The sequence below is a fragment of the Colobus angolensis genome, unplaced genomic scaffold, assembly GCF_000951035.1.
Source record: "Colobus angolensis palliatus isolate OR3802 unplaced genomic scaffold, Cang.pa_1.0 Scaffold51, whole genome shotgun sequence".
Classification (NCBI taxonomy): domain Eukaryota; kingdom Metazoa; phylum Chordata; class Mammalia; order Primates; family Cercopithecidae; genus Colobus; species Colobus angolensis.
In genome coordinates, this window is record NW_012118599.1 from 13,808,965 (window position 1) to 13,826,412 (window position 17,448).

The 17,448-nt window shown below is 50.9% G+C and overlaps 2 protein-coding genes across 2 annotated transcripts in view; both read right to left on the reverse strand.

The window, feature by feature from the left end:
* Window positions 1-8,442, reverse strand: part of CUL9 (cullin 9) — a 44,262-nt gene extending 35,820 nt beyond the window's left edge. Inside the window, exons 1-8 of the mRNA XM_011960387.1 lie at window positions 8,368-8,442; window positions 5,755-6,358; window positions 5,047-5,201; window positions 4,202-4,702; window positions 3,552-3,687; window positions 3,208-3,401; window positions 2,530-2,935; window positions 1,937-2,129 (exon numbers count right to left, since the gene is read on the reverse strand). Coding sequence (XP_011815777.1) covers window positions 1,937-2,129; window positions 2,530-2,935; window positions 3,208-3,401; window positions 3,552-3,687; window positions 4,202-4,702; window positions 5,047-5,201; window positions 5,755-6,349 — 2,180 coding nt within the window. The 5' untranslated portion in view covers window positions 6,350-6,358; window positions 8,368-8,442. The remainder of the gene's footprint in view (window positions 1-1,936; window positions 2,130-2,529; window positions 2,936-3,207; window positions 3,402-3,551; window positions 3,688-4,201; window positions 4,703-5,046; window positions 5,202-5,754; window positions 6,359-8,367) is intronic.
* A 646-nt stretch (window positions 8,443-9,088) lies between these two features.
* SRF (serum response factor (c-fos serum response element-binding transcription factor)) lies at window positions 9,089-16,756 on the reverse strand. The gene is made up of 6 exons (XM_011960388.1): window positions 16,158-16,756; window positions 14,307-14,568; window positions 13,607-13,726; window positions 12,101-12,292; window positions 11,703-11,779; window positions 9,089-11,490 (listed from the first exon to the last, which is right to left on the reverse strand). Exons 1-6 carry the CDS (start codon window positions 16,323-16,325, stop codon window positions 11,395-11,397), a joined length of 915 nt encoding a protein of 304 aa, XP_011815778.1. The 5' UTR covers window positions 16,326-16,756; the 3' UTR covers window positions 9,089-11,394.
* Window positions 16,757-17,448: the final 692 nt, after the last annotated feature.

A 17,448-nucleotide genomic window follows, 5' to 3' on the forward strand; every position in this document is an offset into this window, starting at 1 on the left:
AAAAAAAAAAACAGAACAAATGTATGCAAATATGCCTAACTTTACCAGAACTAGGTAACTAAAACAAAGAGATACCAATCATTTAAAACGCTGCCAGTTAGACAGATTAAAAAAGAAGACAATATTCAGTGTTGGCAGATGTTAAGGAAAAACAGACCCGTTAGAACACTGCACTTGAAATTGGAGATAACCACACTGCAGGGTCCTATGCAGCAGTAAACATGAGGCAGCTCCACGCAGACTGATATGGAAAGCCCTCTAAGGCACTGAGTGGTGGCAAAAAAAAAAGTTGTAGAAACATGTAGAATGTGATTACATAGACTAAAGCACAGACTCAGAAAATGCTCTATTTGCAAACACACAATTACAAATGCAAATCTATAGGATATAGTAGACTGATAACAGTGGTGAGAAAGGACTTCGGCCTTCCTATGTTCTTTTACATTCTTCAGATCTTTTAAAACGAGAATCCAGCTGGGCATGGTGGCTCACACCTGTAATCCCAGCACTTTGGGAGGCTGGATCATCTGAGGTCAGGAGTTCGAGACCAGCCTGGCCAACATGGTTAAACCTCGTCTCTACTAAAATACAAAAATTAGCTAGGCATGGTGGCAGGCACCTGTAATCCCAGCTACTTGGGAGGCTGAGACATAAGAACTGCTTGAACCCAGGAGGCAAAGGCTGCAGTGAGCCAAGATCATACTATTGCACTCTAGCCTGGGTGACAGAGTGAGACTCTGTCTCAAAAACAAGTAAATAAATAAAAATAAATAAATAAATAAATAAAATGAGAATACGTTGCGTGTTATTTGTATAATTTAAAAGTAGAGGGCTGGACGTGGTGGCTCACGCCTGTAATCCCAACACTTTGGGAGGCCGAGGCGGGCAGATGATGAGGTCAGGAGATTGAGACCATCCTGGCCAACATGGTGAAACCCCGTCTCTACTAAAAGTACAAAAATTAGCTGGGCATGGTGGCACGTGCCTGTAACCCCAGCTACTCAGGAGGCTGAGGCGGGAGAATCCCTTGAACCCGGGAGGCAGAGGTTGCAGCGAGCCAAGATCGCACCACTGCACTCCAGCATGACGACATAGCAAGACTCCATCTCAAAAATAAATAAATAAATAAATAAATAAAATAAAAGTAGAAAAAAATTTAAAATAAAGTAGGTTTTAAGGTCTAATGTGTTTTTAAAAAAAAAAAAAGTAAGTAAGGACAGAAAAAAAAGAAAAAGAAAGAGAAAAAACTCCAGTTCTAGAGCCAAAAAGACCTAGGTTTGAATCCTGGCTCTGCTATCTGTAAAACTCTAAGCAAGTTACTTACATTCTCTAAGCTTCAGTTTCCTCACACACACAGTAGGATAAATATTACCAACGCTTCCTCGGATGTTAGGTGGATTTAATGAGAGAATGCATGTAAAATACTAGCATTGGCTGGGCGTGGTGGCTCAAGCCTGTAATCCCAGCACTTTGGGAGGCTGAGACGGGCAGATCACGAGGTCAGGAGATCGAGACCATCCTGGCTAACATGGTGAAACCCCGTCTCTATTAAAAAATACAAAAAACTAGCTGGGCGAGGTGGTGGGTGCCTGTAGTCCCAGCTACTTGGGAGGCTAAGGCAGGAGAATGGCGTAAACCTGGGAGGCGGAGCTGCAGTGAGCTGAGATCTGGCCACTGCATTCCAGCCTGGGTGACAGAGCGAGACTCCGTTTCAAAAAAAAAAAAGAAAAAATACTAGCATAGTGCCTAGCATAACAGAAGCGCTCCAAGAATACAAGCCATTAAAACTTCCAACCTTCCTGCTCAGCTGCTCCTCAGGCTGAGCCTTCCCTCATCCCCAGCTTTTCTAATTCGTGATCTCAAAGCTCCTTCCCCCCTACCACCATCCTTTGCCTACAGCTTCAACCAAAACCTCTTCCCTCCCCAATATGCTAACCTCAGTGATCTGTCAGGACGGACCAGAGGGTGGTCCCGCTCAGTGACCTCCTCCACAGCCTGAGAGAGGGCACAGAGCCCTGAAAGCTGCAGGTTTGTGTCCAAGCTGGATATCTGCACAGTGCCCACGACCGCTGCCACATGTTGATCCAGGGAGCTGCGAGGACCGGGACCCCGCAAGGCTCTGGCCATTTCTGAAATTGGTGGGAAAAGGCAATGGCTAAAAGAACTGTGGCACCTTGAAGTTAGAAGTCTTTAAAGTCAAGCCCAGTTATCCTACCAATATTTAAATACATTATCGGCTACTGCAGCTTGCATAGTTTTCCAACTCTGTGTCAGGGATCTAATGATCAAACAAAGGAGATGAAGACACCACAGAAAAAGGATCCTCCTTTTCCAGAGATACTGAAGGGAGCGCTGGTTAATTAAATACAATCAAGGTCAAAAGGAAGAAGATGGACACATGGTTCCAAGGCATTTTCCCCCGCAAAAATGACCTTCCTCCATGGCTTTCCTTCGATCCTGACTATCCATTTCTTCTACTGAGACCACCCAGGACCTGTTCTAATTGCTTCCTCCCAGAACCTGACTCACCACTGGCTGACTCCTTCATCTCAGTGGGCAGGGTCATCCCCTCAGTCACCAGAAGCTGGTTAAACAGCTGCGAATCACTCTGTGCCATGGGGGGCTCAGTCCTTGTCTTGGTGGGCTCGGCCTCTGTCTTAGGGGCCTCGGTTTTTGCTTTGGGGGACTCAGTCTCTTCCTCTGAGAAGTTGGCCTCCGACTTGGACTCCTCTTCTGGATCTGGGGTACAGGAGTGATTTCGTGAAGTAGACGAGCTGCTTGGTTCATCAGACAGCAGCCCATACTTGGTGTAGATCTGGGAGTTGAGCAGGTCATTGAGAGTGCTGCCCTCAAATCGACTACTGAGAACCTGCAGCAGACTCTCGGCCATCTCCACGGACACAGAGATCTCACCTAGGGCCTTTTCACCCAGGGTCTGTCAACAGAAGGGGTATACGTTTAAGAGATAAGCAGACACAAAGGTCTTGGGGTCAGTAACAGGAAGGGTGATCACTCCCCACCACACCCTTACACCTTCTACATACTAAACCCTCACAGCACTTGCCTCCGCCCCCCAGCAGGACTTCTCCTAACTCTAACCTCTAGCTCCAGCCTCCCCCTAGTGGTATCCCCTATCTGAAACTCCCTCTAGAGAATCCCACCTCTAACCCTACTAGAAAATCCCCAGGTATCTCAGGCCTATAATACCTCATCCACGTTCTTCCAAAGATTCTGGAAAATTGGCTGCTGCTCACACAAGTCCAACTTTTTGATAAAGAAGAGCAGCTCCCACCATTCAGCCTGGGTCAGATATCCCACTCTCTTATTCTTCTGAGGTTCGGGCTGGAGGTACGGCAAAGGGTAGAGCCCATCCATAGGATTCCAGTCCCAGGAGGGAAATGCTGAGGACACAGGCATGGTGGGGATCAGCACCCCTCAGGAATGGGGTCCATTTCTGGACCCCTAGGACAGCTCCTGGTCAGAAGTGGCTTCATCCCCGTCACTACTCCTCTGTTCAGAGACATGCTATCCATGTCCCCTCTTAGGCTCACCTGTGCCCAACACAGTAGCCCCTGCCCCCTTCTCCACAGCTGCTGAAGCCTTATCCTCAGTGGCTTCCTCAGGGCCCAGGATCTCCAGCATGTGCCAGTGCACCCAGTAAGTGCGGCCTGTCGACTGCCAGAAAACCTGGTATGAGGGAGGAAGAAAGAGGGCAGAATAGAGAAGGCTCAACCATCTGAGCCTTGGCCTGTGAAGGCTTGAAAGGACATGCCCAAGCATAGATTTGGGGTGCACCCTCACATACACAGCTGGCTAAGCCTGGAAAAACCCCCATATGGCGAAACGCTTCCTTCCCTTATCAGGAGTGGGCCCTGCCTCTTTTCTTAACCATGATATTCTCTGCTTCCACATTCCTTCCTAGCCTCTTCCACTGGTGGTGGTCGGGAGGTATCTCCATTTATCAGTTCTGCTTCCTGGGTAAGTCTCCCATGAATGTACAGTCCACCCACACCCCACACCCCTGCCAGATTTTCTCAGCCCTCCAAATGCACCCCCCGCAAATGCCAACCCCCTTGTATCATTCCAATTCCCCAAGGGGGTTTCTTCTTGGGTGGCCTGCAGGAGTCCGCTGTATGAAGTCCCAGCTATACCCCACCCCAAATAAACTCCCAACAGTGTCTCACCACCATGTGCTGCCCACCTGCACAGGGGGAATGCCGTTGTTGCTCTGCCGGAACTCGCCCTCGTCCCCAGCACTGATCTCCTCATAATCATCCAGCATCCGCACTCGCATCCCCGGCTGCAGCGTCTGCTGCACATATTCTCCATAGCCACTACGGCTGGAGAATTCAGAGCGCTGGCGGAAGACCCACCCTTGTCTTCTGGGGGTGGTGACAATGGTGGGGAGCAAAAGGCTGGGGCCTGAAATGTAGGGCTGAAAGATGGACCGGGTTGGCCGGGGAGGTGACATGCCCTGTTCGCTGAGGTTCCGGGCCCAGCCCATGCTCCGCACAAGCTCAGAGATGAGGTTGCCCACAGCCATGCTGAACTCCAGCTCCTGCTGTCCCCGGCTTTTCTCTCTTGTGGCACATGGGGAGCTTTGGTCTCCAGCTCCCAGCTCTGGACTGTTATTCAGCTGATCCAGGAGGGAGGTGACACAAAGGTAGCGCTTCACCAAGGAGAAGAGCAGCTTTCCTGGGATCTGTAAGACACAATACTTGGGACAGGTTCATCTCTTCCTGGCTTGAGCTTCTCCCTTTCCCCCCAGTATCCTCCTCTACAGAAAAATATAAAGGCCTTCTCCCCAGGCCTGTAGTTTTCCAACTTTGATTTGTGTAAGAAAGGCACAGGGAGTGTCTTAAGACACAGATTCCTGGGTTCTCATCTCAGAAATTCTGAATGGAGAGAGGCTGAGAGGGAGGACATGAACCTTCATGTTAACAAGTTTCCAGGTGGCTCTGGTGCTAACATTCAGTCCTGAACCACGTTTTCAGAAATAATGCTTCAGCCCTTGTATACCGCATTTCCCTACAGCTGGTAGTGTACCTGAGGCAGATGAATGCCCTCAAAGGCCATGCAGTGTTCTTCAGAGGATGTGGTTTCTGCAAACAGCTCCAGCAATGTATAGCGACTGTCAAAATCCATGTGCTGCTCGATGCCATCTTGCTGGCTCAGTGACAGAAGGACGTGAGCCCGACTCCCTGTAATCCATACCCAATCCATATCTTCTCCTCAATTCCCAGTACTTTCTCCCTGCCTTTCCTAGATTCTATCTCCTATCCCAGAGGCTTTCAAACTTTGTTACTAAGACTCACAGCAAGAAATATGTTTTACATGGTAACCTGTTACAAACATACATACATATAACTGAAACATATTTTATGCTACAAAATTTACCCCTACTAAGTGCTACACACTAATGACTTAAGTTTTTTTAAAAATGTTGGTTGTAACCCACCAAACTGATTTCAAAACCAACTAATAAATCTCAATCCAGTTTCAAAAATACAGATAAATCCTATTCTCTTGTCTGGTCAATGCACTGAGAATGAACAGATAAGCCAGAGGCTATCATTTTAGCCTCTTTATATACCTGAAATAGCCTATGAATCTGTATTTTTCCTTTGCATCAAATTGATATTCACCAAATACTAGGTGTTCTTACAGAGCTAGGAAATCTCTCCTCTTTCTGTTCTTACTCCCTGTGGCCCCATTTTTCTCCATTGCTTTCTTTCTTCCCTGGCTGTCTCTTACCAGCATCGTGGGCTGCCAGAGCCTGCAGCATTTTGCCTGCACTCCGGCGGATCTGAGGCTCAGGATTGCACAACATGTGCATGAGCAGGTCCAGGGCTCCTGTCTCCCTGAAGACACCAGTGAGGGGCCCGATGCTGGCGTAGGCACTGAGCACGTGGATGGTGTGGAGCACAGCAGCCGTGAGGCTTGGGGTCCCACTTTCTGCCAGCTGCCTGGCTGCCCTGCGTACCAGTGCCTGCACATCAGCCTCCATCTCTCCCATTGCCACTTCATCCAGGCCTCCTGGATCTCGAGGAAAGCTTCCTGAAACCCCAGCTGGTTCGTGCTGAGGTCCCTTAGATAGTGCCCGCTCACCTAACAGCCCAGGGCAGTTGGCGTAGACCTCAGGAGCTGACAGCCACATGAGGATGTGCTCTGCTTTGCCTTCTTCCACACCCACTTTGCCCACTTCCCCACACTTCAGGACACTCCATCGGATCAGGTATTCAGGATGCCCATCATGCCCAGGCCTCTGTCGAATGAGTTCTTCAGGATATGCCCGCAGCCGAGGCCCTAAAGGCACCATGAAGTCCCCAGCATGCCGTTCCCCGACCATCCTGACCTCCTGGGATACATAAGGAGAAAGATAAGGCTGTATGAGAAAATTTTAAAAAAATACAGAGGGGGTGGAATCTTGAGACACAGAGAAGGTGGGTGGTGATCGGTAGGCTGCATGGTAGAATTTAGGAGGCCAAACAGAAAAGGCAAAAAATAGGATGGAATAAATAGCTGAACATACTTTGGGATTTATAACAGAAGGAGAATGGAGTGAAGACAGTGAGGGGATGAAGAGATTTAAGAAATGGAAGAGTTGGCTGGGCCCGGTGGCTCATGCCTATAATCCCAGCATTTTGGGAGGCCAAGGTGGGCAGATCACGAGGTCAGGAGTTCAAGACCAGCCTGGTCAACACAGTGAAACCCCGTCTCTACTAAAAATAAAAAAATTAGCCGGGTGTGGTGGCATATGCCTGTAGTCCCAGCTACTCAGGAGGTTGAGGCAGGAGAATCACTTGAACCCAGGAGGCGGAGGTTGCAATGAGCCAAGACCGCACCACTGCATTCCAGCCTGGGCAACAGAGCGAGATTCTGTCAAAAAAGAAAGGAAGAAAGGAAGAAAGGAAGGGAGGAAGGGGAGTTTACAAAAAGATAATGAGAAGAATAATAGGCAAGGTAACAATAAACAGTGACAGTTAAGCAAGACAGTTTAGGCAGGATAGCAGGGTGGCTGAAGGTTACAGATTAGGACTTAGAAGGATGACACAGATGGACAGGAAGCACAGCAGCATGACAGGCAGTGGGGTCAGAACATGTGAGGAAAAGTAGGACAGCGGAGGGGCACGACAAGGAGCATAAATGACAGAGTAAAGCTGCAAGGTGGATGTAAAAGGTGGGCCATGGCAGATATAGAGAATGGAGATGACAAAAGGCTGGGATGTTGGGGCAAATGACTGGATAGGAAAAGTGTATTCGCGTCTTGTGAAAGGGGGAGGGCCCTAGGGACCAGATAAAATTATGGGAAAGATGACCAGGTCCCACCCTGCACTTATGCTGTATGTATGGTAAGGATCTAAGTAAGTCAGGTAGATAAGATAGAGATGGCAATCATTGGGTTAAAGGTAGGAAATGGGGTCAGGAGAGAAGCAATATTCAGAGATTTTAGTGTCAGATAAATGTGACTCTGAATTCTGGCTCTTTGTCTCACTGTCTGCATAGTTTGGAACAAGTTACTTAACCTCTGAGCTTGTTTCCTCTTCTGCAAGATGGTAGTAATATTCACAGTTACTTCATGAATTTAATAAGATCATGTATGTAAAGCACTTGGAATAGCATCTAGCACATAATGAGTGTTCAGTAAACATAATCTATTATTATTCTTAGATGGAGAAGGTAGGGGAGTCATCAAATAAATGCAAAGTTATTAAGACCGATTATAAATGGGAGTGGAATGATTAGGAAAGATACGAGTGATATGAAGCAGTGCAGGAGCAACAGGGAATAGTGAGAATAAGAATGGAAGAAGGTAAACCCAGATGAAGATATGGGTGGTCAGGGCAGGGGTCATGTTGGGGTACAGGGACAGAAGATTAGAGTAGAAGTGAAGAGGAGGGAGAAAGAAGGATGTGGACCTCAGTGGAAGTAGGGATCCACTTAGGATGGGGGGCAAGCCTGGATGGTAACCAGCGATGTGCCGGTGGGCAACTGATTAGCAGCAGGGGGAAGTAAAACAATCGGATAGGAGGAGGTGGGGGGATGTAACGTGGGCCTAGGAGAGCAACAATAAACTGAGGTGTGGGGGTGAGGTCTGGACGCAGGGATGAGACCAGCAGATAGCAAGGTCAAGCCCAAGCTTGCAGAGCCGTGGGGAGGTGGAGGAGGCCAGCACTGCAGAGGGAACAGGTTTGGGGGGAGGGGGGAGGATGTTTGGGGGCGCGGCCCAAAGAAGCTGAAAAGATCCAGTGAATCTCAGCGAGCAAGACCTCGTTCCCTTCGTCAGCCCCATGGACAGTGGCTAAAGAACCGGGGAGGAGACAGGAGAAGGGGAGGGACCGGGTCGGCGCAGAACTCTCCTCTCACCTCCCACCGCCCGGCTCAGCCCTCGCTGGGACCCAGCGGCCGGTCCCGCCGTCCTGGCCCCGCCTCTTCAGAGCTCCCTTCCGGGTCACACGGCGACTGCACGCACGGCCAGGCACCTACGGGTCCCACCGCGGCCCACGCCGAGCGTGGCGGAACAGCGCGCGAGTGGAGCATGCGTGCTACCGCGGCGGCTGCATGGGGAGAGGGTCGTGGGGGCGCGCTCCCGGCGGAGCCCGGGATCGAGGTCACGTTGCTCCTCTCTCAGCAGCAGGAAGAAGCCCCCTCCTCTTCACTGGGTCAGCTCTCCTAATCCTCCCTCTCCCATCACAGCGATCATGCTAACGAAACATAGTAACCCACACTCCCACCTTAAGGCTGTCCTTTTTGACTTTTCAGTAGGTCACGTGCCCATGAGTTTCCCAAACCCTTCAGCAATGCTTTGGATTAGTTGTGTCACTTTTCCTGTCAATTATAATTGCTCCTCTGCGTTGGCCTTAACACCTAGCAAAACGACGCACAGGGAGAAGGTCCGCGGCCGTCCGCAAAACATTCCTTAAATTAAATCGTGTAGAATTAAACTGCCCAAAGCACACCTTAGCATTACCGTTCTCATCAAGCAGCCGGGATCGCTACTCAGAGCAGCAATTTTAGGAGTTTATGAGCCTCGCCTTCATACCCCCGTCCCTCCCTAAGTAGAAAAACAGAGCCAAAGACCCCACAGTCTGTGCACAAAAATGATACATTTATTGAAAGAGTATTTTTTTTTAATACAAAAGAAAGCTCTGTACATAGGACTGTGACCATGTCCACTATTCCTGGGTCAGCACCCCAGGGGAAGTAGAAACCACTGACATACACACTCACATTCACGCACACACACTCAGGCACACACACACACACACATACCCCAGAGCCACCGAGGAAGGGAAACACCAAGGGTCGCTGCACATAAAAATGCCACCTCAACTCATCCCTGACACACGTATGTCCTCCCAAGGCCACGCTCACACAACACACATTATAAGCACTTTGCCTGATTCACTCACGGGGTCTGTCTTTTGTGGGAAGGAGGAAGAATTCATCAAAGGTCTCCTCCCATGGGTGGGGGAGTAGGGAGTGAGTGAGTGGTGGTGGAGTGAAACAAGAGCAGAGAAAAGGGGCTGGGCAGTTACAGACCTGAGTCCCAAGCTCCCCTGCTCTCTGGCCCCTGATTTGCCATGCCCCAGCCTTGAAAGCCACCCATAAGCCCCAGCTATCTCCAGGAGAAAGCCCAGAAAGGTGACTTCCATCTTGGCACCCCAAACTGGGGCAAGACAGCAATGAGGGTTAGAGGTTAGGGGGTTCTCAAACATGTCGGCAAATCATCCCCTTGATAACTAGGCTGTGCGTAAAATCTGCCCCCATCCCTTCACCTAATCACAGAAGCCAGCTTGTTCCTACTGAAGGCAGTCTTGGGGTTAAGAAAATTTCACCCTTCTGCTGCCCCATTTCTGAAAAAGCTCCCTTTCTGGATATAGGTGGTGAAGGTAGGCTCTGACACAGGGTAAAAGACCCTCCCCCCTATGCTGGCCCACCCTCAAGGTCTACCCCAAAGGGGGAGGAGGGGGGTGGGGCATGGCCCCTGTACAAATTACATAAATACTGAGGTTACACTTAGAAAAATAAATTCATTTTCTTCAAGGCTTTTTGTCTTAATTTAAAAAAGTTACAGTAGCTGCTCACTCCCTGGGAGAGCTGCCCATTTCTGGCTCCCCTTTGGCTGCATTCAGCCCAAGAGCTGCTCCCACTTCTTCTGACCCCCATTCCTGCCTCTCACCCCCTCCCAGACCCCACCCTGCTCACTGCAACTTGGGCCCCAGGCAGCTGCAGGCCTGGGACAGCGCAAGGCTGCAATGCCCATGCGTGTGGCACAAATGAAGTCAGTTGCCTCCGCCTGACACCCTCCCACCCCTACCCCGACATTTGGTCTCCCTCTTCCCTCTCCCTAGCAACAGCCCTAAAGGGCAAAAAGAGGCCCAGAGCTGTGGGTCACCCTCCCCACCGCGTTGGGGCATGGCCTGAGGGCCCCTCCCCCGGCTTTCTCCTGGAAACAGCCCAGGACTGGGCAGACCCAGAATCTCCCCCACACACTGGCAGACCCCGAGCTCGTGGGGTGGCTCTGTCCCCAGGGGCCCAGCCAGTTCTGGGGAGCCCTTGGGCTCCCCAGGGAAGGGGAGTTTGGGCAGGGAGGGGGACGAGAAAAACGCCATAAAAAAAAGTTAAATATTTTAAAAATATATATTTATAGATTTGTTTTCACTTCGTCTCCTCAAATAAAAAGTTCAAAATCAACTTTAAGTAAAGCAGCTGGGAGGAGAGGGGGGAAGACAAGGGGGAGAAGGGAACGCTGGTGGTTCCCTCCAACCCAGGATCCCCTGGAGGTCCAAGGGGAGCGGCAAGGCAGGGCAGGCAGCCCCAGGAACCTGCCCAGTGCACAGGCCCAGCTACTCAGGAACTGAAGGGGCAGAGGGCAGCAGTGTGAGGGAAGAAGCCCCTGTCTCCCCAGCTGGCCCCCTGAGGGGCAGGGGCAGGGCTCTTTTGACCCAGCCTGTGGCAGACACAGGGCTGACCTGGGGTCAGCAAGGAGGCTGGCAAGAGGGCCCCAACTGCTTCCTCAGAGGAGGACACAGTGCCCAGCCCCACAGAAGGCCTGTGTGTGGGGAGGCAGGGCACGGTCCCATTGGGTAAGCTAATACTTATGGCAAACATCGAGCCAAGCTGGCAAGGGGGTCCCAGGAAGGAGGACGGCCCCTCCAGCAACAGAAATGGGAGGTGGGGCGGGAAGAAGGGGAGGCTGAGGGAGGACGGGTGGAGGCAGGCAGGCCCATTTCTTTGGCTGGAGTGAGAGGGCTCAGTCCTGTGGCTGCCCATTCCTCCTCCCCGCCTCCCTCCTGCGGCCCGTCAACGTGTGTGTAAAGAAAACGTGAAAAGGCAACAATAAATAAGTGGTGCCGTCCCTTGGGCCATCTGTCCAGGGCGGCGGGCGGATCATTCACTCTTGGTGCTGTGGGCGGTGTCCAGGTTCACCACCTGTAGCTCGGTGAGGTTGCTGCTGCTCCCGGCCTGCTGCCCTATCACAGCCATCTGGAGGGAAGGGGGTGAATGAGGAGAGGCAGGGACTGGCCAGCCAGCTCAGGCTCCCCTGGCTTCCCTGCCTGCCAACCACAGGCCTGAGCAGAAAAGCAGATGGGCTTCCAGGCTAGGGATTTTGGCTTTGATGAACTGGTAACAGGAGCCCCCAAGGTCAAGACAAAGAAGTGGCTATCTGGGATGGGGTGAAAGATATCCCTGCCTACCTGGTGGAGCTGAACTGCTGAAACAGGGATCTGTACTGTCCCAGATGATGCTGTCAGGAACACCTGGGGGACGCCACCTACATTGGAAAACCACAGGAGATACTCAAATTGTTTGTTGAAACTTCCAGATATTAGAGGAGTGGTGACAAATGCACAAGTGACCGGGGGAGTCTCAGATGTAAGAGCCCAAGGGAAAGGGTGCCAGTGTGTCTGAGGGTGCATGTGGGTGTGAGTGTTCAAGTGTGCATGGGTGTCCAAATGTGTATGTGAGCATCCAAGTCTGTGTTGTATTTGGGTAGAAATATTTGTAGGCATCAGTGCATACGTGTGTGTGCGCGTGTGTGTGTGTATAAGGAAGGAAACGGTCCTCCTTTCCTTAGCCCTGTTCCTCTACTCACCTGGCTCCTGGACCTGGCTGTGGGACACCTGCATGGTGGATGGTGCCTGGGAGAAGGCATTCAGCACGGTGAGGCTGCCATCACCCAGGCCTGAGGTGGGGGCATACATCACCGCATGCGGGCTAGGGTACATCATGTGGCCACCCACAGTTGTGGGCACGGATGACGTCATGATGGTGGCGGGCAGCGTCACTGGCAAACACAGACATGTGTCAGCTCGGCACTGGTCCCTACTGATATCTCCCATTCCGTCCCTAGGAATTCCAGGCCCCCAGAGTCCTCTTGCCATTTCCCAGGTCAGAAGCTAGACACGACTAGTCCTCTGCTCCATCATCAACTAAGAAAAGCCTATTTTTTCTTGAACATGACAGCATCAATTTTAATTGTATCCTATCACATTGTAGTATTCAACTGTCTATCTGCTGAATTCTCTAAGTCCCAAATCTTGGGAAAAACAAAGATTATGACCGACCTACTCTCAGAAAACTCAGATACTCCCCTTTTAGGGAACTCTAACATCTTATTTTTTATGTTTTCATTCTCCTTCCTTCTTAATGCTCAGCTAACAAATTCATCTTTCAAACAGGCACTTCTCAAATGTTAATGTGCATTTTATAGGAATCTTGTTAAAACACAGACTCTGGGCCGGGCACAGTGGCTCACGCCTGTAATCCTAGCACTCTGAAAGGCCGAGGCAGGCGGATCATGAGGTCAGGAGATCGAGACCATCCTGGCTAACACAGTGAAACCCCGTCTCTACCAAAAATATAGACAAATTAGCTGGGCATGGTGGCGGCCACCTTTAAGTCCCAGCTCTCGGAAGGCTGAGGCAGGAGAATGGCATGAACCCGGGATGCAGAGCTTGTGGTGAGCCAAGATCGCGCCACTGCACTCCAGCCTGGGCAACAGAGCGAGAGTCCGTCTCGAAAAAAAAGAAAAAAACACAGACTCTGATTCAGTAGGTTTGGGGTAAGACTCAATATTCTGTATTTCCAACAAGCTCCCACGTAATGCTGGTGTTCCCAGTCCACAGGCCACACTTTGAGTAATAAGGTTATAAATAATAAGAACTTAAAATTAACCTTATTTTCAGAGTATCTCATCATTTCTGAAATGTCTAGAGATTCCTGAGGGTAACTGTGGCTACTCAAAACCTGTAAGACCCTCACACAAAGAGAAAACTGCTCTCTAAGTCCTTCCTGAAAATTAAGCAAACGTGTCTTTGAGCAAGTAACTTCTTATTTCTAGGCCTCAGCCTCCTCATCTGAATGAGGAGGTAGCATCAATGGTCCCTAATTTTCTCCTGGAATCCACAGCCCACTGCAGGGCGGGATTCAAAACTCAGTCATCCTCACCTGACTTTCCCATAATTATTAGGCCAAAAGCCTCAATCTCCACTTTAAGAAATCCCTTGACTTTAGTTATAAGAGGGTTACTGTCGGGTACCTACTGCTAGGCCGCGTGGGGGAAGGCAGGGAGGGAGGGTGACAGGGCTGCAAGCTATACCTGTCCCGCTGGAGGAGGTCTGCGTGAGGTCTGTGCTGCTGTCACGGGAGGGAGACGCCTGCTGTGGGGCCTGGTGCACTTGAATGGCCTGCACTGGGACCTGCTGGGCCACTGCCCCACCTGTGAAACACAGAGTCTTATTTGTGCTCTGTCCCACCCAACTGCCACCTCCACCAAGTACCCACGGACACCCCAGTCCCAGGGTCTGGCACACTGGTCCCCAACTCCCATCACTATCTTTCCTGGAAGCCAAAGAGGCCCTTCATGCCCGAATCTCCCCTCTGGGGGCTTCCACACTCTGCTCTTGCCCATCCCTCCTCCTCCTGCCCTGGGCCTTGCCTCTCTTTTCTTCAGTTGACCCAAGAGCTGGCAATAACCCATCAAGGACATGATCTGCCTTCCAGTCAAGGCAGGAAGTGGTGAAACGTCTACTGCCCTGTGGCAATAGGGGCACGGGGCTGGGGTAGCTAGACAGGGCCAGAATATATGGTTGAAACTTACTGACAAGGACAGCAGGGGTCTCAGTGGGCAGAGGTATGCCTGCCAACGGGACATAAGAGGCTTCTCTCAGGCTCTGGCCCCTATTCACCTTCCTTCTGAGCAGGGAAAGAGGTTCTCTTGGTGCCAGCCCTAAACACATTCTTAGCATGCTTGATTTGCCCCAGAGAGGACGAATCTCTCCCTTCCCCTCGTGACTCACCAGGCATTAGGGTGAAGCTGGTAGGCAGCTGCATTAGGCCCCCAGAGGAGACAGGGCCACTGCCTGTACTCTTCAGCACAGTCCCATTGGCACTGCTGACAGCACTGGGGCTGACACTAGCAGACACTGGTGCCAGGTAGTTGGTGATGGGAAAGGAGGGGCCGCTGCTGACTTGCATGGTGGTAGAGGTGCTAGGTGCTGTTTGGATGGTAGAGGTTGTACCCGGCAGGTTGGTGACTGTGAACGCCGGCTTCAGTGTGTCCTATACCCAGAGTAAAGATGAAGCAATGAGCCTCTACCAGATCCTGCCTTTGCAGAAGTTTTGTGTGGACTGAGAACCCAGACTGAAACCAGTGAGCTTGGGTTCAAATCCCATCGCCACATTTACCTGATGCCTGACTCTTGGGTAAGTTATTGATATACTCAGCTACAGTTTTCTATCGGTAAAAGGAGAATAATACCTACCCCTTAGGTTGCTGTAAGGATTAAGTAGGTTAGCATACGTAAATCACTTAGAAAACAGTACCTGGCACATAAAAAAAATAATAAATATTTATTGCTCTTACGATGATGATTATCATTTTCATCATTATAATCCCCTGAGTCCTCTGCTCCAGTGGACTGTGGTAATCTCATTGGCTGGGGAGTCAGGATACCAAAGTCTGTTCCTAGCTCTCGTAATGACTATCTAAGTGACCCTCAAATAACCACTCCCCTTTTCTGAACCTCAGTTTTCTTCTTCTATAAGCATAAGGGGGCTGGGTTGCTATGTTTTCTTTAAGAGTTCTTCCAGTTGTAATTTGTCAGGCTTCTGAGATATGAACTGAGAGTTTCTCAGGGAACTTAGAGTTTGAGAGAGATCTTGAGGGTCTGGCAATGACACACTATATGTCAAACACCCAAGATGTAAACTACCAAAAGAATGTACTCATCCAACAAAATTTCCTGGGAATAAATGAGCCCTACTGTTATAAAAGTTTAAAAATTATTACAGATGATATGCCACTAAGAGAGCGGGAAGCCTACAGCACGGACTCTCTCCTCAGGAAGACTTCCTTCTTAGAAGGGGAAGGAGGAAACTGAGAACCAAGCCACCAAGCCCAGACCCCAACTGAGTCAACCAGAAGCTCAAAGGCTGGGGGGTGGGTCAGTACGAGACGTTTGCTAAGCAGCTGGGCCCAAGACCCTTGATTGGCGGAGGCGTTGCTAAGGCAAACAGTACCGCTTCCTCCCATTGGCCAGTCAGTTAAGTGCCACCCGGAAGGTGGAGCTCCCCAGACAGCAAGGGAGGAAGCCCCACCCCTTCTCCTTACCGGGAAAAGGAAGGGGGAGGAGTAACAGCGCAGGCATCCCTAGCAGCAGGCAAATGCGTTCTCTAACTGCCCAGGCCCCCAACACCCTGAAGGGGCAGGAGGCTGGCTTGTAAGGTAGTCCCCCGTGCAGTCAACCAGCCCGCCTGCTAAGAGTGCTGGGTTCTCAGGACCCCGGGACCAGAGTGCTCCCTTTCTACTCCCTGGCGACCCAGCCCAGAGGGCCGGGCTAAGCTACACCCCCGCCCCTAGCGGGGAGACAGCTGGCGGGAGGAATGCAAAGGCCCTGCCAGGCAGGCGGGCTGCGGGCGGGAGGCCGGCGTGGAGCCCGAGCCGGCCTTATATGGGCACGGAGGCCGCCCGCTTATCTAGGGGGCCGGTCTTCTATCAGGAAAGTGAGGATGGACACCTGTCCCCTAGGACAAGGGTCGTCAATCAGGATCCACTCCACATCAGTGGGTACCTATCCACCTGTCCTGGGCCAGAAAGAGAGAGGGACCCCCCTCCTTTCCCTCCTCTCACATAGGCAACCCAAACACACCTTGGTCTCCCCACTGCTGTCAGACTCCGACACCTGGTAGGTGAGATCTGTCTCTTCAAAGCCAGTGGCACTCATTCTCTGGTCTGTTGTGGGGTCTGAGCGGGGTGGAGAGTCTGGAGAGTTGAGGCAGGTCTGAATCAGTGCCTTGCCGGTCTCACTGGTGATCATGGGCTGCAGTTTTCGTGTGGCAAAGGTATACACATGGCCTGTCTCACTGGCCACCAGCAACAGCACCTGTGTCCCTGTCAGCGTAGACAGCTCATAGGCCTGAGGGGTGAGGACGGAGATGGGCAGGTCAGCAAACTTTTTATCTCTGCCTTCTTTGAGAAGTTGGAAAAAGAATTATACAGTGATGTCATTCCCCCATTCCCATAATGACCTTCGTCTCTAGTGACTCTGGGGGCAGGGTGTCCTATCAGGATCTCTGGAAGCAGCAAAACTACCAATGCTCCTCCTTTGAAGAGCATCCCCATTGACCTGAAGATACCACAAGCAAACAATAATAGCCCCTCAGTGATGGAACATATAACCTCAGGGGATACGGAAGGACTCAGCTATAGCTGCTCCCCGACGCAGCTTAGTGCCTGGAAAGTCCCGGAGCCTCAAACATTCTCACGGTCACAGGGACCAGGATGGATCCCTACCTATCACACTGGAATTTGTACATTAGTGATAAGGGACCACTTCAGCTCCAACTGTCCCATGTTTCTTTCCAGAAACTGCACAGGCTCCAACTTGTTGCCATAGCCTAGTTTCTCCTGTTGTTCTGTAATACTTTACTGCCCTTTTTACTTTGTCTTGGGAAGAAGGTTATGGAAGGGGAGAAGAGAATTTTCCTTCATTAATTACCTCCCTCCACAACCTTCTCCACTGATGATCAAGTGACAAGGGACATTGATACAACAGTGTCTGGAGTGAGGGGAGACGAGACCTAGATTAGCACTAAACATCCTGCCATGAGCCCAGGAAGGAGACCTTCAAGGATGGCCCCACAGATACCATACTCTCCCAACAAAGTTCTACGAACCACCTTGGAAGCAGCTCCGGTTTCTACATGGGACAGAAATAAACACCAGCCAGCGTTCCCAAGGATCTAGCTCCTTGTCTCCCAATTCTTCTGCTTTCATCCCTTCCCTTATCATCTACACCCCAAAATCACTCCTTTCCTCACCACTTTTCATTGGCTGGCAGAAGAGGAATTCCTAGGTACCTCTGCAAGCCCCCCTGATTTCCCCCAAACCCCATCCATGCATAGATTCTCCCTAGGGCTGGAAACCCCACTTGTCCTAAC

What these genes read in the sequence shown, in the direction of transcription:
- SRF (XM_011960388.1), bottom strand. Translation starts at nt 16,325, where the DNA reads ATGATCACCAGTGAGACCGGCAAGGCACTGATTCAGACCTGCCTCAAC. An exon ending in CAGCTTCACCCTAATGCCTG is followed by an intron (nt 13,727 to 14,306) that starts GTGAGTCACGAG and finishes TGTGTTTCACAG; the next exon opens with GTGGGGCAGTGGCCCAGCAG. An exon ending in CAGCAGTTCAGCTCCACCAG is followed by an intron (nt 11,491 to 11,702) that starts GTAGGCAGGGAT and finishes CCTTCCCTCCAG; the next exon opens with ATGGCTGTGATAGGGCAGCA.